General features: G+C 44.9%; 3 protein-coding genes and 1 long non-coding RNA gene across 6 annotated transcripts in view; all 4 read left to right on the top strand.

The window, feature by feature from the left end:
- The window catches only part of LOC143211340 (uncharacterized), a 58,173-nt gene extending 44,053 nt beyond the window's left edge, over positions 1-14,120 (top strand). For both annotated transcript variants that reach the window (XM_076428875.1, XM_076428874.1), the window contains exon 2: positions 12,873-14,120. In XM_076428875.1, coding sequence (XP_076284990.1) covers positions 12,961-13,971 — 1,011 coding nt within the window. In that variant the 5' untranslated portion in view covers positions 12,873-12,960 and the 3' untranslated portion in view covers positions 13,972-14,120. The remainder of the gene's footprint in view (positions 1-12,872) is intronic.
- LOC143211335 (uncharacterized) overlaps positions 1-26,147 on the top strand; it is a 125,330-nt gene that overhangs the window by 83,431 nt on the left and 15,752 nt on the right. The gene's annotated exons all lie outside the window — the stretch shown is intronic.
- On the top strand, positions 14,545-16,603 carry LOC143211342 (uncharacterized). Its single transcript, XM_076428882.1, has 3 exons — positions 14,545-15,556; positions 16,304-16,392; positions 16,486-16,603. Exons 1-2 carry the CDS (start codon positions 14,697-14,699, stop codon positions 16,323-16,325), a joined length of 882 nt encoding a protein of 293 aa, XP_076284997.1. The 5' UTR covers positions 14,545-14,696; the 3' UTR covers positions 16,326-16,392; positions 16,486-16,603.
- On the top strand, positions 19,138-26,142 carry LOC143211347 (uncharacterized). The gene is made up of 3 exons (XR_013009441.1): positions 19,138-19,743; positions 20,015-20,208; positions 20,290-26,142. It is a non-coding gene; the product is annotated as an uncharacterized LOC143211347 (long non-coding RNA).

Raw genomic sequence — 26,147 nt, 5'->3', positions numbered from 1 at the left:
TACATATACCGCGTCACGAAGTACAGTCCCGCGCTCCGAAGCACATTCGGCGGGAAACGGACGTCGAGACTCGGCCATCTTGACGGACACGGAAACACGACGTCACACATCCGCTTTCCCCCGTACCAGTTCCCCCACCAGCGTCCTAGGCCTATAAAAGGCGATGCAAACGAGGCACGGGCCTCTTTTCCATCCTGGCCAGCAGCTAGGAACCTTCTCCAGAATAGTGGTACGTATCGCTATTCACTCTTCCTAAATTCCCACGCTCTCGACGTCGAGCTGCCGACAGCATCGGCCTCCTCGACATCGGCAGTTCCCACGGCGGGTACAGCATACTCGCCGAACAGAAAAGACAGCATCTTTTCTGCCGTTCGGCCAGCCGCCGAACCCAGTATCTCAAGGCAGCACCTTGAGAACTCCGTCAGCCACGGAGACGTTTAAATGAAAGGGACAGCATCCCTTTCGTTTATCGTAGAACCTTCACGAGGTCATCCCGACTCGTGGTAGGGTTTCCCGGACCAGTCCCGCCCGTATCCTGAACAGAAAAGACAGCATCTTTTCTGCCGTTCGGCCAGCCGCCGAACCCAGTATCTCGAGGCAGCACCTCGAGAACTCCGTCAGCCACGGAGACGTTTAAATGAAAGGGACAGCATCCCTTTCGTTTACCGTAGAACCTCCACGAGGTCGTCCCGACTCGTGGTAGGGTTTCCTGAACCATCCTCGCCTGTATCCTGAGTCGTCACCAGCACCAGATTGCCGGGCACGCGTCGCGACGCCCCGATCTCACGACGCCGGTAAACGCATGCACCAGTTACACGATTGAACACTCTCGCGCCGCGATTCGGGATCCACGTTAGAGTCACAACCGGTTCCGCGAAAGTACAAGTAGTGAGGCCCGAAAATACATATGCACGCCGTCGTTATTTCTCGCCCCGCGCACCGAGTCATTTTCAGCTTCCGTCGCTTCCCTCGCCAGTAGACGAACCTGGCTCGGCGAGCTATTCCAGCACGAGAGGATACGACGCCGCGACGACTTAGGGTGAGCGGAAGCAGAACCGTTATGTGGCGCCCGAACAGGGACCTGGTGCGTAAATCACTCGTCGGAATAACGGCCACGTGGCAAATTTCGAGGTTAACGTGCGGACACCTCGCCGGTCGGAAGTGATGCATCGCGCGCGACATCTCGCGTTCGATCAAGGGGACCAGTGAAATCGGACAAGTGTGACAGTTCCGCGACATCTAGTGTCGACCGACAGTGACAGTGCCAACGAACACGAGTGAGAGTGCGCGCCATCTCGGGACGCACGGCGTCACTGCAACCGCGCGGGCAGATTCAAAACGCGTCGCGTAACCAAGGAGTCAGTGCAGCCGACAGGGCATGCCACAGGGCCCTGTACAAGTCACCAAGTTACAAGTGAATCAAATCCTCGCCGAACTGCGCCGCCTACAGATACCAATCACCGGGACCCCGGAGGAACTCCGTCAACACTGGGAAAACTGTATCCGTGCACAGACGGAGGACCTGTTGTGCCTGCCCGAACGACTGTTCCGAATGGACGAACCAAAAGCAGCGGCCAGCGGGCCGCCTACGCAAACACCCGCGCAAACGTTCATCACCGTCGAGTCACCGGACGACCCCGGAAAGAACATGGACCGCATGCGGAAATGGGCATGCACCACGGATGGGAAGGACCCGCATACGTTCGTGGAACGTCTCGCGGAGTTACAAGAAGCGGACTGCCTCTCCGACGCGGAACTGCTACGAGGAGTCACCGAGCTTGTACGCGGGGACGCGCAAGTATGGTACCGGAACAGTAAGCACGGAATCAACACGTGGGCGGACTTCAAGAAGAAGTTCATAGCCAATTTCGCCGCGGAACAAACACAGCTACAGCGGGAACGGGAGGCCAGAGAACGCGTGCAGAAACCAGGAGAGCCGTTCCAGAAATATATGAACGCTCTCATCACTCTGATGCGGCGGGCCGACATACCAACCACCGACTACCTGGAAACGGTATACGAAAACATGCTGCCAGAACATACCGTCGTAATTAACCCGGCGCATGTCAAGGACCTAGACGATTTGCTGGGTCAAGTACAACGCATCGAGAGGGCTCTCGAGCGAAAAAACAAAATGCAGCGGCCTCCTATACGAGGCACCGCATACGAAGCAGGCCCGGAACATCGCACATCAGAGGTGGCGGCCGCATACCACGCCGGTCAGCAACCAACCAGCCCAGTAAACCCGGCGAACGACACATACAGCCCCGTTACGCACTGCTGGCGGTGCAAGCAGCGGGGCCACAACCGCTTCGAGTGCCGTAACATATATCGACGGTTCTGTGCACGGTGCGGCCGAGACGGAGTGCTTACCCGGGAGTGTCATCCGCCAGGTAACCAGTGCGCCGGAAACACGTCGGGAAACGGGCCGAGGGGCGCGGCGCAATCGAGCGACCGCAGGCCCCCACAATAAATTATACCCCCCGACCACTGCTGTCAATATTGATCCTTGGCCGACAGGTAGAGGCCCTCCTGGACACAGGAGCACAATTATCATGTGTCAACGAGGAAGTACAGGAGTGGGCCCGGGAACAGGGCATCGCCCCACGGACTGCAAACGGCCTGGTCGGCCTGGCCGACGGGTCGAACACACGCCCCAATGGCACATTGCGACTACCTTTCGTCACGATGGGATACGAGTGGGAACACGAGTTCACCATACTACCGAAGATGGGACCGCAGGTATTGTTGGGCATCCAGACAATTGCCGCACTGGGTATTCAATTACGCCCACCGGCCGACATTGCCTCCTGGCCCGTGGCATATATCACCGAGACAAGACAAGTCGCAGAGACGGGTTTATGCACTCCCAGTGCCAGCGACCGTGAACAACTGGACGATTTCATCGCCACCGAAATGGAGCGGTTTAAATCAGTGCCCGGCCGGACCAACCTCATCCAACACCGGATTAAACTGACAGACGAAACACCAATAAAACAACGGTACCGTCCCCGGAACCCAGCGATGCAGGCCGTCATCGACACAGAAGTCGAAGCAATGCTACGAGACGGGGTGATCGAGCCTTCCAGCAGCCCTTGAAGCTCCCCCGTTGTCGTGGTCAAGAAAAAGGACGGGAAACCTCGGTTTTGTGTTGACTTCCGCAAACTGAACGAGAAGTCGGAAAAAGATGCGTACCCACTACCGCATATACAGGCGACGCTCGACAAACTGCGAGGCGCCAAGTTCCTGACAACGCTCGATCTGAAGAACGGATATTGGCAGGTCCCGCTGGAAGATAGTAGCCGACCGTTGACGGCGTTCACGGTACCAGGGAAAGGATTGTTTCAGTTTAAAGTAATGCCTTTCGGACTGCACTCGGCACCAGCGACGTTCCAGCGATTGCTAGATCGAGTCATCGGCCCCGAACTGGAGCCCTACGCATTCGCGTATCTAGATGACATTATTACCGTTAGCCCGACACTCGAAGCCCACCAGCAGCATCTGCGTGAGGTCTTCAAACGCCTGCGGGCCGCCGGACTCAGGTTGAACCCAGATAAGTGTCGTTTCTGCGTGGACAGCCTCCGATACCTGGGACATGTGGTCGACCAACGAGGGATACGCACCGACCCCGAAAAAACAGACGCGATCGCTAAAATTGCGACGCCAAAGAACATCCGGGACGTACGACGATTTCACGGGATGGCGTCCTGGTATCGTCGGTTCGTGCTCAACTTCGCCGAACTTATGGAACCACTGACCAAACTCACGCGCAAAAACGCAAAGTGGAAGTGGTCCGAGGCCGAAGAAGCCGCGTTCCAGGAAATGAAACAGAAGCTCGTTGCCGCCCCGATACTGGCGTGCCCAGATTTTTCGGAGCGCTTTACGCTCCAAACGGACGCCAGCGACTACGGTCTGGGCGTAGTCCTGACCCAAGGAACGGGGAACGAGGAAAGGGTCATCGCCTACGCGAGCCACACCCTCAGTATGACCGAACGGAACTACAGTGCGACGGAGAAAGAGTGCCTCGCCGTCGTATGGGGCATACGGAAGATGAAACCGTACATCGAAGGATACCAGTTTACTGTCGTAACAGGCCACCAGGCACTCCGTTGGCTGCAACAGATCGACAACCCGACGGGACGGCTCGCAAGATGGGCCCTCGAACTGCAGCAGTACGACTTCGATATTGAATATCGACCCGGAAAACTCAACTACGTCGCCGATGCGCTCTCCAGAAACATTCCAGTACCAGATGTAAATCTGCTCCAGTCGAAACAGCGCACCGACACGTGGTACCAGAAAAAGATCGAAGCAGTCCGCCAGAACCCCGCGTCCGTTCCAGATTACCAGATACGTGAGGGGAAACTGTTTCGACACCTGTTACACCAGCTCGACTACAACGAACCGACGGCCAGCAACGCCTGGAAGATATGTGTACCAGCAGGGGAAAGGGAGGTCCTCCTCCGTCAACACCATTACGATCCCGCCGCCGGACATCTCGGCATAGCGAAGACCATCGTTTGGCTGGCGCAGAGATACTACTGGCCTGGAATGTTCAGGCAAGTAGCCCGTCACGTCCGTTGTTGCACGAGCTGCCAGCAATTCAAGACGTCACCACAGCAGCCGCCGGGACATATGCACGCGAACCCAGGGACACAACCATGGCACACGGTCTCAATCGACCTCGTCGGTCCCTTGCCACGTTCTCGTCGGGGTCACATATGGCTGCTTGTCGCTCTTGACCGTTTTTCGAAGTGGGTGGAACTCACGCCACTTCGAAAAGCCACCAGCGCCGCCGTCGCTGCGGCCATCCAGAAGGATGTTATCCTCCGGCACGGAGCCCCCGAAATCGTCATTACGGATAACGGGCGCCAGTTCATTGGCGAACCCTTCACCGCAATGCTTCGAGCCGCTGGAACACAACACCGACGCACGCCACCGTACTCGCCCCACTGCAACCCGGTCGAGAGAGCCAACAAGGTCATTAAGACCATGCTCGCGCAATACACCGAGAACCACCATGAGCGGTGGGACGAGAAACTAGACGAGGCACGGTTCGCCATTAACACCGCATGGCACGAGTCAACGGGGTACAGTCCGGCGTACCTCAATCAAGGAAGAGAGCTGCGACCACCCGGGCAGCCACCGGCTGGAGACAGCACCGAACCAGCAGCACAGAGGTGGAAGAACCTCCGTGAGGCCCAGGAACTGGCCAAGCTGCACTTGGCCAAATCCTTCGGCCGCCAGGAGAAGTACTACAACCTGCGACACCGCGAATGGAAACCCGCCGTTGGCGAGAGCGTTTGGAAAAGAGAACATACGCTGTCGGACAAGGGGGCGGGCATCGCCGCGAAACTGGCACCGAAGTACAGCGGTCCGTACACGGTCGGACGCATCGTGTCCCCGGTCATTGTCGACCTCCGGGACGCCAACGGGAAGTGGGCACGTCACATACACGTGCAGGACCTGAAACCTGATACGAGGGACGGCGAGGGGTCCGGAGGAGGCGAGGAGAGCGCGGCGGAGGACGCCGCAGAGGGGACCGCCTCGAGCACCAACCATGATGCGGCGCCACCACCACGACGGCGCGGCCGTCCACGGAAAATAACGAACAATATCCATCTTTGTCATAGGCTAGCAGCTCACAAATCGCAGCATCAAACGCAGCAGCACCCGCGACCCGCCAGGACAGGGACAGAGATGGACGAGTTCTACGGGGACCTACGCGACCTGTTCAACGAGCCCACGGCGGACACAAACCAGAGACCGCCCACGCCGACGATTCCGGAATGGGCCACGCGGACAGCGGTGACCGCAGCTACAGCCATCGCCATCGGTACCACCGGGGAAACACCGGCGACGGGTAAAAGGCCCGCAACGGCGACGGCGACGGAATCCTCCGTCCGCCAAGCCGTACGATCACGTACCACCGCCAGGGGAGAGGAGGGACCCACCGGCCGCCACGTAGTGCGCACACGCACAGCGGCGGAACGGAAGATGGAAGTCACCGCCCGAAAGGCCACCCGGCCTCAGCCGGTGACCACTTCGAAACGGCCCTCCACAACCGCAGGGACAACGAAGGGCGCCGAGGCGGGACGAGAAGCCACCTTGGCACCAGGAATGACGGCCGCCGCCCGGTCAAAGTCCAGGACGCCACGGATACGGGCGGTTACGTGGTTCCCCACACCGGTAAAACTCGTGGACACACGACCAGCGGTCGCCGCTGACATCGCCACAATCGACAACCTGCCGCCGACGTCCATAGAAGACCACCGTAGACGAGCCGGCCATCCGCCGTCCGTCCAACCACATAGGGTGGAACCGCCAGAACCGGCGAAATGGTGGCCCGACGAACCGCTGACGCCCAAGGTCGAGCGGAGGAACCGGTCGACGTCCAGGGCGCGGCGCCACACGGCCCTATTGCCGAGACCACGACGGACACGAACCCCAGTCGGGTCCACCCCGAAGGCAGCGACGGCAAGGGAAATCGCTGAACCAAGGGGATTCGAGGCGCCCACGCGCCAACGTAAGCAGCCGGCGGACACAACCACCGACGCCCAGCGACTTGCCAGCGGTGGCGCGGAGGGAACGGGTCGACAGCCTCGACCCGACCCACAAGTAGAGCCCACCCGCACACAGTTGGGACAGGCCACCTCGCCACCAACGGTGGTTTCAACGGAGGCAACCGCCGGGGAGCGGTCCTCAGAGACGATCCGGCCAATCATGGCAACGGCAACGGGCACGGAGCTGCCGGAAGAGGAACGGCCGGGGAACGGAGGGCAGCCGGTAGCACCCTGGCGAAGGGCACCGGGGGCCCCTCGCCCAATCACGTATTCCGGGAACTACGCACCATGCCCCACGACGTGGTACCAGCTGTCCACCGGCCGGTACGTGGAGGTACCTGATCGCTGCGTGCAGTCGAAGCGATACCGCGCATCCCTCGAAGAGGAACGGTGGATGCTGTTCTTCGAACCGGACGGACGATTGCGGCGGTGTAAGCGCCGGGACGGCGCCGGAAGGTAACCACCCGTACCCGGGCGAGACACGCGCCGTAACCCCTTCTCCCAGCCGGAGAAGGGCACGGAACATTAAAACGCGCGAATAGGTCGTTTATTTTTCCTTCGTGACTGCGCACGCGACCGCGCCAAAGACAGTATTTTTGTTCCCTTTTCTTTTTTTTTCTCTCTATCGTTTCGCCGTCGTTTCGTCGTATAGATATATACGCGCACCGTAATCCCTTCTCTCCGCCGGGGAAGGGCACGCGACGCACGACCGTTCGGACACGGACGCCCCGCACAAAGAACCTGTTAGTCTGTTGTTTTGCGTTACGCCGGGGGCCGCGTCGCCGACCGTAAGACTGAAAATAGTTCTTTTTGTTGTTCTAAGATTATTGTTCCAAAGGCGGAAGATACCTGCAGTGTGTACCGACAGAGCGTCGTTTGTTTACGTATACAGAAATATCTATGTCAATTGTGTTGTCCAACCCAGTGCCGTCTCATTCGTTACCTACCCCTAGATATAAGGGGCCGATACTGCGCCGACACATGTACCCAAGGATACAACTGTTTTTTTAAATAAATGGGGCCTCGCTCTCTTACTTTTCGCTGTCCTGAAGGGGGAGGGGGGTGTAACAGACCTGTACGGTGCAGGCCTGTTACTAAGAGACACGCGCCGAACACCGCCGACCGACGCCGAGAACCGCCGAACACATCGTATACATATACCGCGTCACGAAGTACAGTCCCGCGCTCCGAAGCACATTCGGCGGGAAACGGACGTCGAGACTCGGCCATCTTGACGGACACGGAAACACGACGTCACACATCCGCTTTCCCCCGTACCAGTTCCCCCACCAGCGTCCTAGGCCTATAAAAGGCGATGCAAACGAGGCACGGGCCTCTTTTCCATCCTGGCCAGCAGCTAGGAACCTTCTCCAGAATAGTGGTACGTATCGCTATTCACTCTTCCTAAATTCCCACGCTCTCGACGTCGAGCTGCCGACAGCATCGGCCTCCTCGACATCGGCAGTTCCCACGGCGGGTACAGCATACTCGCCGAACAGAAAAGACAGCATCTTTTCTGCCGTTCGGCCAGCCGCCGAACCCAGCATCTCAAGGCAGCACCTTGAGAACTCCGTCAGCCACGGAGACGTTTAAATGAAAGGGACAGCATCCCTTTCGTTTATCGTAGAACCTTCACGAGGTCATCCCGACTCGTGGTAGGGTTTCCCGGACCAGTCCCGCCCGTATCCTGAACAGAAAAGACAGCATCTTTTCTGCCGTTCGGCCAGCCGCCGAACCCAGTATCTCGAGGCAGCACCTCGAGAACTCCGTCAGCCACGGAGACGTTTAAATGAAAGGGACAGCATCCCTTTCGTTTACCGTAGAACCTCCACGAGGTCGTCCCGACTCGTGGTAGGGTTTCCTGAACCATCCTCGCCTGTATCCTGAGTCGTCACCAGCACCAGATTGCCGGGCACGCGTCGCGACGCCCCGATCTCACGACGCCGGTAAACGCATGCACCAGTTACACGATTGAACACTCTCGCGCCGCGATTCGGGATCCACGTTAGAGTCACAACCGGTTCCGCGAAAGTACAAGTAGTGAGGCCCGAAAATACATATGCACGCCGTCGTTATTTCTCGCCCCGCGCACCGAGTCATTTTCAGCTTCCGTCGCTTCCCTCGCCAGTAGACGAACCTGGCTCGGCGAGCTATTCCAGCACGAGAGGATACGACGCCGCGACGACTTAGGGTGAGCGCATACTAGAGGATCTCGAGAATGCCGCGGATCGTTTCGAGAAGGCAGGGGCCTTGGAGGAAGGGAGCAAGGAGTCCATGCGGCAACAAATCTCTAGCAGGTAGACGGAGAGCAAGGCTCCGCGGCCTTCTCGAGACCATCTAGTATGCGCTCACCCTTATCCAGCGGAAGCAGAACCGTTATAAATTTATCTTATGAATTTATTTTTCTAATTAATTTTCTACAGCTGTTGTCCGAAATTATCGTGCGACATAGTAGAGTAGGCCTACAGGAGATAGCACTAACAAAAAAAAACGCATTGACAACGTGTAATGAGGAAACCTATTGACACGAGTGTCATCATGATGCACCACGAATAGCGCCTATGAAATGGTACGCGCCTGAGCAGCTCCGAGCACTAGGGCCAGTCCGGGGAGCGAGACGCGCGGGACGCATAGTCTTCGATTCTCGGCCGTCGCGATGAAAAAATTTCGAGCCCTGTTCTAAATGACGGCAGCGAATAAGAATAAAGGCCGGAGAATATGCGAAGCCGGCCGCGCGCCGGCAACAATCGACAACCAAAGGAATTTATCGTACATCGTGATATACACGTGTAGTGAGATATGCCACGTTTGTCCGCACTGTGCGTCGTCGCTTTTCTCTCTCTCTCTCGCACATTCGCGCTCTCACTCTTTCGTACACTCTCGCTAGGGCATTCACCTGTCTCAGCTGTTTATTGTATCGGTGATCCGCGTGTGTCCTACTCGCCATTCGTTTTTGCCTCTCGGGACATCCTAACCGTCGATCGCGTGCTTTTGCATCCCTACAAAAATTTATAATATTTATAATATTGTGTGTAATTTATAATAATTTAGTGACATTCTTGTATAACTTTTGATATGACATTTGAAATGAATAATACAGCAGTGATGGGTTATTAGTAGGTTAAGAAACAAATGCTATAACAATAACGGTTTTATAATATAACAATAATAGCATATAATGAATAACATGTCAGCATATAATCATATAATCAATAACTTTGTCAGTCTCTTCATTCTCAATTGGTTTCGTGAAGCACTATTTTTTATAGTCCATGCATTTCAAGGCCTGCCTTGTCTGTTATTTAATTATGAATGCTTCAGCTTCCGGATCTAAATTTTGTATTTTTTTCTTAGACGATTTTACTCGCATTGCTGATATGTGCGGATCAGATGTCAATAAGAGTCCATAAAATATATCTTCATTTGTTAATGTGCTGCTTGGTTTATGTGGACCTTTATTGAAAATTTAAAAGATACGTTTCATAGATCTGCATCAATTAAACATATTCTGAAAATTTCGTCAAAATCGGTGGACGTTGCAATGAGCTACAAACGTTTAAACATGGTAAAAATTGCAGATTTGCACGATTTTCGGTCTATGTATATCTAAGGAATTTTTACATCTTTCAATGCCTGTCGTTTTTTCCCGCAACAACCGATTTTGATGAAACTTTCACAGTGCATATAATTGACACATATCTATAAAACGTATTTTTTGAGTTCTCAATATAGGGGGGGCCCACATAAAAAGTTGTAAAATCCAGCTTTCCGTATTTTTCCTTCAATTCCGAACAATTGCATTTTTTTGAAAAAATTTCTTTTCACATCCTGTAGTAAACTAATTGCTCTAGCTTCCCAAAAAACTTCATATCGTATAGTACGATATTTAAAAAGTTATCGTCTTTTCTAAAGCATCTGAATATTTTTCCGAGTCACTGTTCTGTAGCAGGGACTGAAACGGTTCTGGAAATAACAGTTTCAAACTGTTATATAGTATCGGTTCTGATCGAAACAGTTATGAAGAACCGAAATGATGTTATAACTGTTACGAGAATATCGGTTCTGGCTTATATCGGTTACGGTTACGGTTCTGGAGAAACGATATTATTTCGGTTCTGTAACTGTTATTTTTCGGTTCTGGATTTCGGTTCTGGATTTCGGTTCCGGATTTCGGTTCTTTCATTCTGTATTCTGTATTGTGTTCGGTCAGTTCGGTCTTATATATTTATTATGTAAGTAGATATTTTTCGTTATTTATAATTTAAACAATCTTTAAATAAATAAATTTTTATAATTTGTTTCTATATTCGTTACTTAAATTGTTATTTCAATAATTTATTGTTAAAATAATTGTTGAAACAAATTATAAAAATCTGTACACAAAATTATTGAAATTCAATAAATTAGTGAAATAACAATTTAAGTAACGAATATAGAAACAAATTATAAAAATTTGTACAAATTATAAAAATTTGTTTAAACAATTATTTTATCAATAAATGATTGAAATAACAATTTAACTAACGAATATAGGAATAAATTATAAAAATTTATTTATTTAAAGATTGTTTGAATTATAAATAACGAAAAATATCTACTTACATAATAAATATATAAGACCGAACTGACCGAACACAATACAGAATACAGAATGATAGAACCGAAAAATGTTCACTATTACATAATACACCTATAAAAGGTAAAGAAATATCGGAATAATTTATTTTTATTTTTTTTAAAATACGATGCACTATATAAAAAATTCCGAAAAAAATAAAAAACGGTTGTTTAAACAATATCTCATTACTGAATTTTTATATACCTGGTATCTCCCAAACTTTGATATTTTTTAGAATTTATGGTAATGTCCAATTTTTTAAAACCTGTTCGCAAAGTCTGTAAAATCTGAAAAAATATACATTAATAATAACGATAAGACACATCCAACATAAAAATTTAAACGTGGCACTGCGAGAACTTCAATGTCGTATCACACTTGAATTTAATTCGAGTTGATTCCTTCATGCGAGCCACTCGTTTCGTGCGAGTACTCGACTCGTCTCGCACTCGGCTCGCACTTTTGAGCTCGCCTGCAGCCCTAAATTGCTGACGCATACGCTTGCCACGGACTCTCAGACGTGTACGTAGTATGTACATACAGGCAAAATTGAATGCAGTGGGAACTCCAGTTTTTCGCGAATATATCGTAAAATAAGACCGAGCAGCGGTAACATATGTAGGGAAAAGTGGTTCAGAATATTGAATGGCACAACATATTATATTTAAATGTTAACATAATCGGGGTGAATCAAAGTAGTCGTTACCTGTAGGTTATTAAATAGTTTTTGCATTTGTTAAACAGCATTTTTTAATTAATTTTCATTGATAATGTTTTTTTTAAACAAAATTGTTTAAATATCTATTTTGTATAATGTTATATTTTATTTAATGTTTTTACAAATAGGGGGGATCGAGAAAAAATTTATATAATAATTTTATTTTACCAATATTAATATTGTTTAATTATTTAATTCCTTTGTAACCGGGTAAGATGGTGAAAAGTGTCCTTGAGCCGAATTTTATGCCCGATGGATCATTCGACTATTTTTTTTTAATTGATTGACTCTTTGTTTTTTATTTTTGACTATACTATACTATAATAAAAGATAATGGAACATCGAAAATTGGTCTTTCTATATATGCTTTACTTTTACAAGTATCGGAACATCTGCTTTCCTCACTGAATGTTAGAGAAGGCAAATAATTGCTTTTTAATTGATTCCATCGACCATATACTTCGTCTCAAGGGCAAAAACGAGTATACAGCCGCAAGTGTCCCCTTTACGGACCTGTTTTTAAAAAGGTTGATAATTTAAAGTTGTCAAAATTAAAATTATCTTACATGAACGCTGCATCGCGATATTCAGCCTCGGACGGCCGCCAGCGCGCGGTATAGCCGCTGGACGGCTACGTTTGCCACCCTCCGTGTACTTTCTTGTATGCGACCGCAAGAGGATTTACCTTCGTGAAGATTTACGAAGAGGACGTGTCGTCACGGAAGACGGAAGAATCCTTTCATTTGTGGAAGACAACAAAAAACAAGTGCATAAGTCAAGAAAGAAGACTGCAGCCCCAAATCGAAGAGTCAAGATGAAGGGGTGAATGATAGTTCGGCGACAGGCGAAGCAGCGTTCACTTGAAATAATTTTAATTTCGCGATTTTTTTAAGTATCACCATTTTCAAAAATAGATCTGTAAAGGGGAGATCATATCCCTACAACAAGTTTTTTTTTTGTATTCTATTTGCAGATGACAGCAGTTAGCAAAGCTTGCCACGGAGAAACATTGTACAGCAGCGGAAAATGCAGTACCGGTATCAAGTGCACTTGAAGAGGAAATGGTGTGGGACACAAACATCGAAAATTTCATGGCAGTGCCCAAAGGAATCGAAGAAGTAACATGCGACGTGCAGGCAGAAACTGCCACCGACGAAGAGGAGTACTTCGTAGTGGAAGAAATAATATTCGACGCGCAGGCAGAAACTGCCACCGACGAAGAGGAGCACTTCGTCGTGGAAGAAGTAACATGCGACGTGCAGGCAGAAACTGCCACCGACGAAGTGGAAATGGTGTGCGACGCAAACACCGAAAATTTCATGGCAGAGTCCATAAGAAACAAAGAAGTAACATTCGACGTGCAGGCAGAAACTGCCACCGACGAAGAGGAGCACTTCGTCGTGGAAGAAGTAACATGCGACGTGCAGGCAGAAACTGCCACCGACGAAGTGGAAATGGTGTGCGACGCGAACACCGAAAATTTCATGGCAGAGTCCATAGGAAACAAAGAAGTAACATGCGACGTGCAGGCAGAAACTGCCACCGACGAAGAGGAGTACTTCGTCGTAGAAAAAGAAACGACGACCGAACCAGAGGAAGTATCATCCCTTTCGGAAGGGTTGAGCATAGCTGACATGCGCCACGTCTTTCACCAGGTACAGGAGGCAAGCGAGCATTCGAAAAAATACGGATGTACAACCAAGAATCTGCAAATAGAAAAGATGTTTAGATCGGGCTTGGAAACAACTATGGTTCTGAAATGCACGATGTGCGATCATAGAGCAAATGTCCGTAGCCAACGTGGTGATACTAAAGCGATGAACATCAACCACGGTGTAGTCGCCGGAACAATAACCACCGGAGGCGGATACGCACAAGCGGAAGAATTTTTGGCGGCCCTGAACATCCCCATGATGAGCAAGAAAAAATATCAGAGTTGTCATGACGTCGTCGTCCTTAAAGTAATTGCTGCTGCGGAAAAGGTAATGTTAGCAGCGGCCGCAGAGGAGATAAGACTAGCCATTGAAAGAGGCGGTCATAAACGGAATTCCACATATTCCTGTCGTGTGTGACGGAACCTGGATGAAGAGGTCTTACCGAACAGGAAAATATGACTCCATAGCTGGTGTCGGCGTGATAATAGGCTATTACACGAAGAAAGTTTTATTCGTGGGAGTCAGGAATAAAGACTGCAGCATTTGTCGTGAAGCGTCGAAGAAGGATCAAGAACCGCGGGAACACGAATGTTTCAAGAATTGGAGCAGAAACGAAACGTCCACCAAAATGGAGAGCGACGCCATCGCAGAAGGCTTCAGGACAAGTATTGAAAAACGAGGATTGATATATTCGACGATCATTGGTGACGGCGACAGCAGCGTCTACAAAACAATTCTGGACTGTGATCCATACAAGACGTTGGTTCGCGTGAAGAAAATAGAATGCACGAATCATTTGTTGCGCAATTTCTGCAACAAAATGAAAGAAATTGTGAAGAAGACTCCAGCCGAGTACTACAGGCGAATCGTGGAAGCATGTATTCGGCGGATGCGAACGGGAATTGTGAAAGCTGCAGAACACAGAGCCAATGAGGATTTGCCGCTAGCAGAGAAGATAAGGAAGTTATATGAAGATATAACGAATGTACCCAGTCATGTTTTTGGAGAGCACAAACGGTGCAACGAAATAAGATACTTCTGCGATGGGACACCGAAGGAAGATGAAGAAAACATTGTTCCAGATTTAACGAACATAGGAGTGTATCAACAGATAGAGGATATCATTGGACGCCTGGCGGCGCATGCAGAGTCTCCTCTACCTGACCAACAATAACATGGTGGAGAGCTTCAATTCCATAATCCCGAAGTACACTGGCGGAAAGAGATTACATTTCGGCCAAAGGGGATCATACACTGCAAGATGTCACGCTGCTGTAATTCAGTACAACACGAAGGATGTATTGTCTTGTTTACAGAGAGAGTTTCAAAACGAGCCGCCAAAAGTTTTGCTAAAGATGGAGGAACGACGCAGAAAGAGAGTCTTGGTAAATAACCAAAGACAGAGGACTACGAAGAGAACATGCAACAAGTTCCGTGCAACGAAAGATGCTGATTACGGACCAAATGCACAGGCGCCAGACATGGAGGAACCTATATATATTCTAGCAAGGGAAAATCATTTGAAAATGCTAAGCGATTGGCAAAAGGATAGGGACAACGTTCAGCGGAATACAGTTGGACAATGGAAAAGCGCAGAGTGGCTGATGAAAAAGTCAAAAGTTTTGACAGCGTCCAACTTTGGCGTAGTGTGCAGCCGACTGAAAGGAACGCTGTGTAAAAAGCTGGTAGAGAATCTGCTCTACCCACGCAAGCTAGACGAGAATCTTGCCATAAGATACGGACGGAAGTACGAACATACTGCTCGCGAAGAATTGGCGAGTAGGGAAGGTATAACCATAGAAGAATGCGGCCTTTTCATCGACGCATCGATACCCTATTTGGGAGCATCACCAGATGGTTTGATCGACGACGACGGAATAGTCGAAATAAAATGCCCGTACACTGCGGAAAATGTAACGCCAGAAGAGGCAATACAAAGCGTACAGGCCGTCAAGACGATGTTTACAGATAGTACGGGTACCGCATTGCGCAAAACACACAGGTACTTCTACCAAGTGCAAGGACAATTGCACATAACGGGCAGAAAGTACTGCATATTTTGTGTGTGGACAAGGAAAGGTATAAAATCAATTCGAGTTGATAGAGACGACGATTTTTGGAAACTTCAAATGGAGTCAAAATTGTCGCGCTTTTATCTAAATTGTATGCTGCCCGAATTAGTCGACCCCAGACGTCATAGACGCAGGCCCATTCGGGAGCCTCAATATCTTCTTGACGAACATGCAGAATTAATGAGAAAAAGAGTTGCAACTGTCCGACGTCGAGTTGCACGTACTCGAGCAAGGCCACCGCCTTGAGCAGCTGGTGACAAAATATTGTAAAGTTATTACAATCCGACGTCGAGCTGAACACTTGCAAACAAGTGTTCACAATCGCTGATACATTTCAGTGATTGAAAACAGGATACTTTGGGATTATCCCGTCGACCTATCGCGCCATCATAATGAAAAGCAAGTTCCAAAATAAATAATATAATTAATAATAATTTAATAATAATTTCGTGTTTGGGGGGTGAAAATGGTCGACGGGATAATTCCAAAGTACCGAAAACAGTTGCAACCTTCCGACGTCGAGTTAAACGTACTCGTACAAGGCCACTGACTCGATCAGCTGGCGACAAAACATTGTAAAGTGATTACAATCCGACGTCGAGCTGTACACTTGCAAACAAGTGTGCAGAATTGCAGTTCCGCAAAAATATCGAAATTAATTAAAATATATTTTTCAGAGTACAGATTCCCATATGGTGACGATGACCGAAACGAGAATGGAGTGCAAGATTCCGAGGCGACAGCAGATCCACCATCAGCTGGCAATGTAAGCAGAGAAATAAAATTTTACTTTTCATACTTTGAAGTTTGATGAGCATTTTTTCGTTTTCCATTTATTTGTGTGTTGTTTCTGTTATAGTCACGAATCATCTGGACTGTTTGCCGCGAATGTGCCACAGGTGTGGTACCCGGAGACGTGGCGATCGGCGAGATGTTGACGGCCGACACGGACAATGAGCATCAGCTGGGCCAGAAAGGTGCCGGTGAGTATACGATACATTATTAACCATTTGGTATTAACATTAATATTAACATTATTAACTATTGATTATCAATAATTGATATTTTGTATGTTGCAGAGACTGGAAGATACTGGGTCGTCGCGGTTGGCGACTCAAAGCCCAAGTGGCCACGTACCAGTGATGCCAGAATCGAGGACGCGAGGACGTTTCCCCTCCGGCACTGGACCCCCCACTCTGACGGACCGTGGACGCACCGTCCTCGCCGTTGCTTCTGCTGCGCACGCGCTACACACAAACGTACTTCTACTCTGCCCGTGTGAGTGCTTGCTCGATTGGACGCGCGCTACACAACAAGCGTACCTCTACCATGTCCGTGTGACTACCGAGCAGGTCGAGCAGACTGAACGACGCCGACGCGTTCCTTCGATTTTCACCAATTTTCACGTTGCCGAAGTTTCGAAAGCATGAGTCGGAAAGTCGGCATCTGGAGACAGCGCGCATTTGAATCCCGGGACGGCGCGGCGCGGCGCGGCGCGGTGCACATTTTGCTATAACTTTTGATCTAAAAAAGATATCGAAGCGAAATTTGGACTAAATTTTTTTTTAAAAAACCGGGTTTAGTGGTCTATACTAAAATATGTTTTGTATTTCTTAAATAATTTTTTTCGTTGATTTTTAAAGTTAAGATGGTCCAGAGGGCCCCCACCACAAATTGATTTTTAGTCGAACCATGCTCAATAAACAATTACGAAAAAATTAAGAAATATTCTACCTAATAGCACACATGACCGAGACTTTTTTCAGATTTTTCAGATCATGCAAACATGTTTTAAAAAATTGAAAATCTTTAAACATTCGAAGAAAATGCATATTTCGTATTGAAATTTTCGAGATACCAGTTTTATAAAAATTCAGTAGTCAGATATTATTGAAACAATTGTCCTTAATTTTTTCCAGAAGTTTTTATAAATTGTGTTGGTGTTAAAAAAATCCAAATCAATTTTTTCGATACTTTTTTGTAGATGTATTATGTGTATTATTGGATATTTTTATATCCAGAAAAATAATGTACAGACTTCATAATGCAATGCAAAATATTTTATTTATATTATATTTCAATATATGAGCGTAGCTTCCAACACTTTCGGTTGGCGTAGGCGGTAAAGTCTTCGGCTGCGAACTTTTTGGCCCTTGATCGAATCCCGCACCGAATAATTCTTTTTTTCATTTAAACACATTTTTTTGTTCTTTGTTCTTCATCTAATTATAGCATTATTGTTGTGTTCATCAAATTCAAAGACCTCACTTTACACATAAATACCATACATGACCATCTATTTCTCCGTTGGTACTTTGCCGTTTCTTGAGTGTTACAACAGTTACAAATGGTTCGAAATCGTAGGACATCAAACTTTGTGGGCTTATGATACATCAGTTGCCATTGCAAAGGTAACATAACACCAAATTTCTAATGTTTGAAAATTAAGATTTCTTCTAATGATAAATGAAAAGAAACTAACATACGGCAATAGTAAAATATGAAGTTGTATACCATTTGACATTCAGCAGAATCAATAAATGAAAGTAGTACATAATGTCAAAGACATTGCAACTAATTGTGAGCCATCATGATGGATTTTCGTAGTTAGAGATACTATTGCATAAAACATTTTTAAAACACTTTGAAAATATATTTGAAATGTTGCTACAATAATTTAATGTAAACAAAGAACAAAAAAAAATTGTGTAAAGGAAAAAAAGAAATATTCCCAAAAGTTCGCTGCCGAAGACTTTACCGCCTACGCCAACCGAAAGTGTTGGAAGCTACGCTCATATATTGAAATATAATATAAATAAAATGTTTTGTATTGCATTATTAAGTCTGTACATTATTTTTCTGAATATAAAAATATTCAATAATACATAATACATCTACAAAAAAGTAAAGAGGTATCGAAAAAATTGATTTGGATTTTTTTAACACCGATACAATTTATAAAAAATTCTGAAAAAAATTAAGGACAATTGTTTCAATAATATCTGACTACTGAATTTTTATAAAACTGGTATCTCGAAAATTTCAATACGAAATATGCATTTTCTTCGAATATTTAAAGATTTTCAATTTTTTAAAACATGTTTGCATGATCTGAAAAATCTGAAAAAAGTCTCGGTCATGTGTGCTATTAGGTAGAATATTTCTTAATTTTTTCGTAATTGTTTATTGAGCATGGTTCGACTAAAAATCAATTTGTGGTGGGGGCCCTCTGGACCAAATCAACGAAAAAAATTATTTAAAAAATACAAAACATATTTTAGTATAGACCACTAAACCCGGTTTTTTAAAAAAAAATTTAGTCCAAATTTCGCTTCGATATCTTTTTTAGATCAAAAGTTATAGCAAAATGTGCACCGCGCCGCGCCGCGCCGCGCCGTCCCGGGATTCAAATGCGCGCTGTCTCCAGATGCCGACTTTCCGACTCATGCTTTCGAAACTTCGGCAACGTGAAAATTGGTGAAAATCGAAGGAACGCGTCGGCATCGTTCAGTCGAGCAGGTTAGTCACACGGACGTGGTCTTAGATATTGTCTAAGGATGTGGTAGAGGTACGCTTGTTGTGTAGCGCGCGTGCAATCGAGCAGATACTCGCACGGGCAGAGTAGAAGTACGTTTGTGTGTAGCGCGTGCGCAGCAGAAGCAACGGCGAGGACGGTGCGTCCACGGTCCGTCAGAGTGGGGGGTCCAGTGCCGGAGGGGAAACGTCCTCGCGTCCTCGCGTCCTCGATTCTTGCATCACTGCCACGTACGTCCCCAAAACGTACGTTTCAGTTCCAGTTCACGTCCAAATATCCTACGTCCATTCAGTACTTTCCAAGATTGTCTCTAGGACTTAAATTTTGGACGTTTTAGTAATGTCCGTTTCTTTTACCAAAGTTCCCTAGGACTTAAATTTTGGACGTTTTAGTAATGTCCGTTTCTTTTACCAAAGTTCCCTAGGACTTAAATTTTGGACGTTTTAGGAATGTCCGTTTCTTAGGTTTTACCAAATTGGACGTTTGAGCAGGGCCGCTTTACGAATCTAACCTGAAATCGTCGCGCATGCGCGAGAAAAGATGCACCATATCGGAACACTGGCCGCTGCATCAGCAAGATTGGTATGTAGATACAAAAAGAATCGCTCTACGTATCCCAAGTAGCCACAAGTAGCCACGTACGTCCCTAAAACGTACGCAGAATGGACGTAGGACGTTTGGACGTGAACCGTACGTTTTAGGGACGTACGTGGCTACTTAGGATTGAACATTAAATTATTATATTATATATTATATATTATATAAATTATTATATTCATAATCATAGCTGTACATCTCATCCTATTACTGTAATTAGTATATCTTTTTTCATAAAAACATATTTTATTTCTAGTTACTGCCTCCAGCGGGGAATTGCTGACTCTAAACAGACCCAGAGAGTTTGAAAGAAGACAGCAGGAAGCGGAACCAAGAAGTTACAGCAGTCGGAAGTAAGAAGAAAATGTACTGTTCGTGGATGATCCTTGGACGAACATGGATATTCCTGTGCTCATTGGGAGGGAGCCGGAGCTCTCCGATAATCAACTAGTGAGTTGTCTTCTAACTACATACACATATACGTATTTTATATAGTCTTCGTTGCATTAATGTTGTATTTATATGTTACAGACAAGAATATTGCGAGAGAAGAAGAGAGAGAGAGAGAGAGAGAGAGCGGCATCGCGGCGAGCGCGGGGGACGCGGAGGAGCGCGGGAGGAAAAAGTATTATAGTCAACAACTGTTACTAAAGAAACTTTATAATGACGAAATAAATATTAACAAATCTTACTACACTTGTGTTGTGTTATGTATCCCGTACCCTTTGCGTTATGTATCCCCTTCCCGTAATCCAGACCTGGGCGACGCTGGCTCAAAAAACACATGTTGCTGCTACCCCTTTAGCGGAGTGGACGTGGTGGGGACTGTCTTAGCTAGCAAGAGAAGGAGAGAAGCAGCAACTTATGTTTTTTTCGAGCCAGCGTCGCCCAGCGGGGTATCTATAAATACGGACTTCTTTTATACGCGAATCCCGGACCCTTGCGATGCTCGTAGGCGTAGGCCGTAGGCACACGTACATTGTACATACACGTCGCTCGAGCGGTGTGTATGCACCACTACTTTCACGCTTGAGCACACCGACGCTGCAGCATCGTCAGCCATACTGTTACGTCACGCCGGCGAACATAGCTTCTCCGACGGGCAACATGCAGCTGAATATTCCAAAACTATTGTTTGGAAACCTAAAGGAATGACTTTTGAAGCAAACAGCGCACCAGATTGATGTTTCATCTAACGAATTTGATTACGAAAAAGCCCCATCGTTGCGTTATCGAGAAATAGAAGGGCAATCGTCGCGAAATCTTGTCATGCTCGTAGGCCGTAAGCACACGTACACGTCGCTCGAGCGGTGTGTATGCAGTATGCACCAACACTCTCTTGCTTGAGCACACCAACGCTGCAGCATTGCGTCAGCCAAATTGTGACGTCACGCTTGCTTACGAATCCTACCTTACCGACAACATATTTTCTGCTTCCTCTGTTTTACCGATACAGTGCGCTACAGTGACTGCTGTCACCGTCGTAAGGACACCGACGAGATACTGTTAAAGACTGCCAGCCCCTGTGTTATTCCGCGGGACCGGTAAGTGGGCGCGAGTGGGCGCGGGGATAACGGGAAAGTTACAGTGATCTGATATACCACAGCGGTAAAAGTTCCACAATCGACGAGATTTTCGTCAAGTTGAAGAAGAATGATATAGTAGAATGCTGACATTACCTATTCTGTAATTGCCTTATAATACTATATATAATTCTCTTATTGCATTCTTATTTTCCTTATTATCACCATTGTAATAATTGTTTACAATATAATCGATAGTTTATAGATGTAGGAAAAATGGAAGTAATTACTACGTAATATTCTACAAATGTATTGGAATTTAAAAGTAATTTGAACATTATTGCGTTATACATATATAAAATAATGATTCTTAAAAAATATTTTGTTATGTTGTGTAATGACAAAATTCAATCGTTCTTATTAAGATCCTTAGTAGGAAACAGAAAATTAATTTTTTTACTTATTTATCCCATACTTGTAATGCTCGACAGCATTATTGACTGCAATTATTAAAGTAGAGGTAGTAACAAGATAAAAGTATTAACTAATTAAACTAATTTTCGACGGCTCCTATCCATACAATGTTATTTAAAGGCAGTATTTCGTACGAAGATATCTAAAAAAATAATTCTATTTGACTCTATACGAATATTTCTTGCACCATGACGCTATTTAAAAAGTGCGTGTAACATTATTTTATTTCATTCTGAACTGAACCACTTCCTGAAACATGATTCATTTATGAGTACATTGTGCGACGAGGCGAAGAGCTAGCAGACGAAGTCGAAGTCGAAATCTTAAAAGAATAAGGACTTTCCGCGTCTATTTTTTTCCCGACGCTGTCCTTCATTGTGTCCGAAACTTGCGTCGCTCATCGCATAAGCAAATATCATCGGAATTGTATAATTTTGGTATCATTTTCATAAAAAGAAACAAAATTCACCAAATATGTTAAGGAAAATCCTATAAAAAAGTAAGGATAAATAATTAAGCTTTGTTGTTTGATTAGTAGTCTCACACCGATATACCCCACCCGACCCGTATCATGTTACAATGTTTCACTCCATTCCACGGCGACCGAAGCCCTCGAGCTTCACTTCCCTTTTCTCCGTTCGTCATCATAGAATAGTGTTTCCTGAAAATTGAAAGTCTCATATCTGGCCAGACTCGAGTTTTCGACATTTATAGCAAGCTTGCTATAATCTTATCTTATATGTCAAAATTTAGTTTTCTATTTAAAATATTTTGTTGTTAAAACTCATTAATAGTTTTAAATAGTACTTGAATATATGTATTTAAAATGATATTGGAATATTGGAATATTACAATTTGGAATGAAGGGCCCAGCCGGACGAGGTAGTCCTTCGAATTATTTAAACAGCCGTTGTGCCATTCAATTTTCGGTCCATTTTCCCCATTTACTTGCATTAATTTAATCATATAATTGCATTTAATTGAAATTGATATTTGAGATTTTTTCCCGATTTTTTGGTTCAAAATGTTAATTACATAAAGTGAAAAACACGCAAAAATTCGACAAATGCAGGTTTTTTAGAGAAATTGAAAAATAGCATTGATCATATTTTTAGACTATCAACATATGTACCAGAACTTTTTTTACGACAGCTCGTAAACGACAAAGAGGGACTGAGGTACGAGGCAGCCGACACAGTTCAAAAGGCTCCGTACCGATTACATCAATGCACATAGGAAAGTTTTTTATTTTTCAATCTTTTTTACGGAATTACCAACGTATTTGTGAGATCCTTCTAATTAAAATGAGCCTAAATACGGCATAATTTGAGCCATATTTACTTATTTAAAGTGTGATAATAATTACCTAATATAGGTTATTATAATATAGGTCATTTAATATAATATATTTATAATTATAAATAATTTAGGGATGTGCGGGCCGCTCGATGTTCGGGTTCGAGTCGGGTCGGGTCGCAGAAAGTCCGGCGGCGGCCCTTCGATTCGACTTCGAATTCGTCGGGCGGGTACGAAAAGAATCGAACAAGTTCGGGCGGACGAGTTATTGCGTTATCCGAGATTCAAATACTCTGCGTTCTTATGACATAGATAATGGTAATAATGGTTTTCTTTCTTTACTTATAACGTGATTTTTAATATACTTGGTTTTTTTATAACTACATTAGGTATATTCGCCAAACGCGTGCCTGCTCTTTATTTGTATTAAAGCTTGAATAATGCACGTTTCATGTGAAAAACTTAAAAGACAATATTTCTAGCTTTTTAACGAATTTTCTCCGAATGAACTTAGATATGTATCGATAATATCATTAAAATATCCTTACGGAAGTTATACAATACACCTAGAAGATTACAATATGGTAAAGTATGGCAATAATTAAAACCGAAATATAAATATAAACATTATACGTATTATATTTCGTGTTTATATTTTATTCTGTATTATCTATAGGCTCTATATAATTAACTTCCCGATTTTATAGGGAAGTTATTGTAATGACCCCGAAAATCGAAAATCGATTTTTTAGCAGATCTTCACGTTTCATGGTCATTGCAGTCATTTTAGACTATTTTCAGCAAAATGTTCGTATATGTGTGTGTGTGTGTGTGTGTGCGCGCGTATGGCCGTTTCTATGTAATCAAATTTTTCGTTAACGTTTTCAGAAAAAGTAACAACGCGATCAGGATGATGAATGATGCAATCGATATGCCCGCTGTAACTTAGAGCTGATTAGATTTTGGTCCATTTTGGTCAAGTAGTTTTTTTAGTTTTTTCGAAAGAAGTTCATTCAACAATGCAATTTATACGAGAGAACGGAAAGTTTCCACCGAAGAAACAAACGTAATTACACAAAAAAATTTTTTTCGATTTCTTTAAAATTTAAAAAAAAAAATTTTTTTTAAATTTTTTTTTGTACCTTACGATGATGTTTCCGCTTACAATAATCGAAAATTATCCCAATGCAAGAGTGAGTTAATCATCTCTACTCGCGAGAATACATTTTCAAAGAATATCGATGAAAGTACAAAAAAAAATTTATATTACAATCTTTAAAAAAACAATCAGTTCAAAACGAATTATTAATTGAGATTAAATTGAAAATTAATATAAACTATATGATAATTATTAATAACATTGATGTTGAAAACGGATTGATTAATGGAGCACACATGCGGAATATTAAAATTTATTACTTTTCAAGAAAATACTAAAATTCCGTCTATATTGTGGTTAGATTTTCAATTGGCCAGAGTAGGAGTGAAAGTAAGAACTCGTTATCGTGATTATATGAAAAATGCACAAATATTGATCAAAATTTTACACCAATAATAAAAATATCGAATCAAGTAAATATGTCGAGTGAGGAAAAATATCAAATCACACGTAGTCAATTTCCAGTGGTTCCTGCTGAAGCGATTACGATTCATAAAAGTCAGGGACAAACATACGAGAAAGTATGTTTGGATTTTAAAAAATCAGAAAGGCGAACTTTACAAATATTGTATGTAGCACTGAGCAGAGTTTCAAAATTGAGCGCAGTTTATATATTTTGGGACAATTTAAATTAACAGTATCGAAGAAAACCAAGATCACTACTGCAAACCCGGATAATGAGGAGTTGTATCGTTTACGAAAAACTAATTAAGACAATTTATTTTGCAACATTAGTATGCTATAACAAGGAACCAAGCGAGCAACGAGCATACGATGTTGGTTTAATGTGACGCCATATATGTAGCAAACATTTTGATAAGTAGAAAACTATTGAATTTCCCTGAAAACGTATAATCTTCTTAAAACGTACACTTAATAATGATAATAATATACTGCAACTAACGAATCGGGAAGTTCTTTGTGTGGCTCGTGGAGAGTCACACACCAAATAAAAAAAAAACATTAATAGCTATAGGTACTACTAGCCATGCGTACCACTAACCCTTTCGCAAGAGCAGTCCTATCCGCGAGCGAGCAAAAACAACCCTACTCGCGAGCGAGCGAAGCGAGCGAGCAACAATAACCCTCTAGTTTTTTATTTTATATGATTTTATTTTAAGTTAATTTCTATTTTATTTTATATTGTATACTATATATTATCTTTTAAGAATTTGTGTAAGATTAATGATAGTTAAGTAGGTTACTTAACAGTTAATAAAAACATCACCCACTGAAAAGTTATCATAACTTATTACATACCACGTTATAAATATTTTCTTATAATTTTTTCACGTGAAACGTGCATTATTTCAAATTTTAATACAAATAACGATCATGCACATGTCTGCCGAATATACCTAATGTACTTATATAAAAATCACATTATGGACAAGTTATGAAAGAAATACGTACCATTATTATTATTATCTATTTCATAAGAACGCACAGTTGATTCTCGGGTATCGCGATAACTCGTTCGCGCGATCTTGTTCTATTGTTTTAGAAGCCGCCCGACAAAGGTGAGTCATGAGTACACTGCGGATCTTTATGCAAACTAAAAAATGTTTGCATTGATTGCACGGCACATGAGCCAAATATAAATTGTATTCTTCTTTTAATTATCCTATTAAGCTGAAACTAATACATTGATGTCCTTAAATATTTTTAACATGTCCACTGCTTTAAATTGAACGTGTACATTTTTGTCATACATGCATAAAATCCGCAGTCTAGTCATAAGCTTCCCGATGTGTCTGATGTATCGCGTACCCGACTCGAGCCCGATAGGCGAAAAACCAAAACAAGGTAATAAAAGTACTGGTTTTTCCCCCTCCCCAAGTTAGCACAGGGTCCTCGAGGTCGAAAAGTGAGATTCGACACCCCAGAGTACCCCTAAATGACGTGTCAAAATTTCATTAAGTTCGGAATACTTTCCA

The sequence above is a fragment of the Lasioglossum baleicum genome, chromosome 8 (assembly GCF_051020765.1).
Source record: "Lasioglossum baleicum chromosome 8, iyLasBale1, whole genome shotgun sequence".
NCBI lineage: Eukaryota > Metazoa > Arthropoda > Insecta > Hymenoptera > Halictidae > Lasioglossum > Lasioglossum baleicum.
The sequence above is the reverse complement of the archived record's forward strand: the minus strand, read 5'-3'. Positions and strand labels throughout refer to the sequence as shown.

Bases quoted from the DNA above. Each gene is read 5' to 3' on its own strand.
- LOC143211342 (XM_076428882.1), top strand. From the start codon at position 14,697: ATGCAGAGTCTCCTCTACCTGACCAACAATAACATGGTGGAGAGCTTC. The intron at 15,557-16,303 runs GTACTTCTACCA...TATATTTTTCAG, and splicing joins GCATTGCGCAAAACACACAG to AGTACAGATTCCCATATGGT.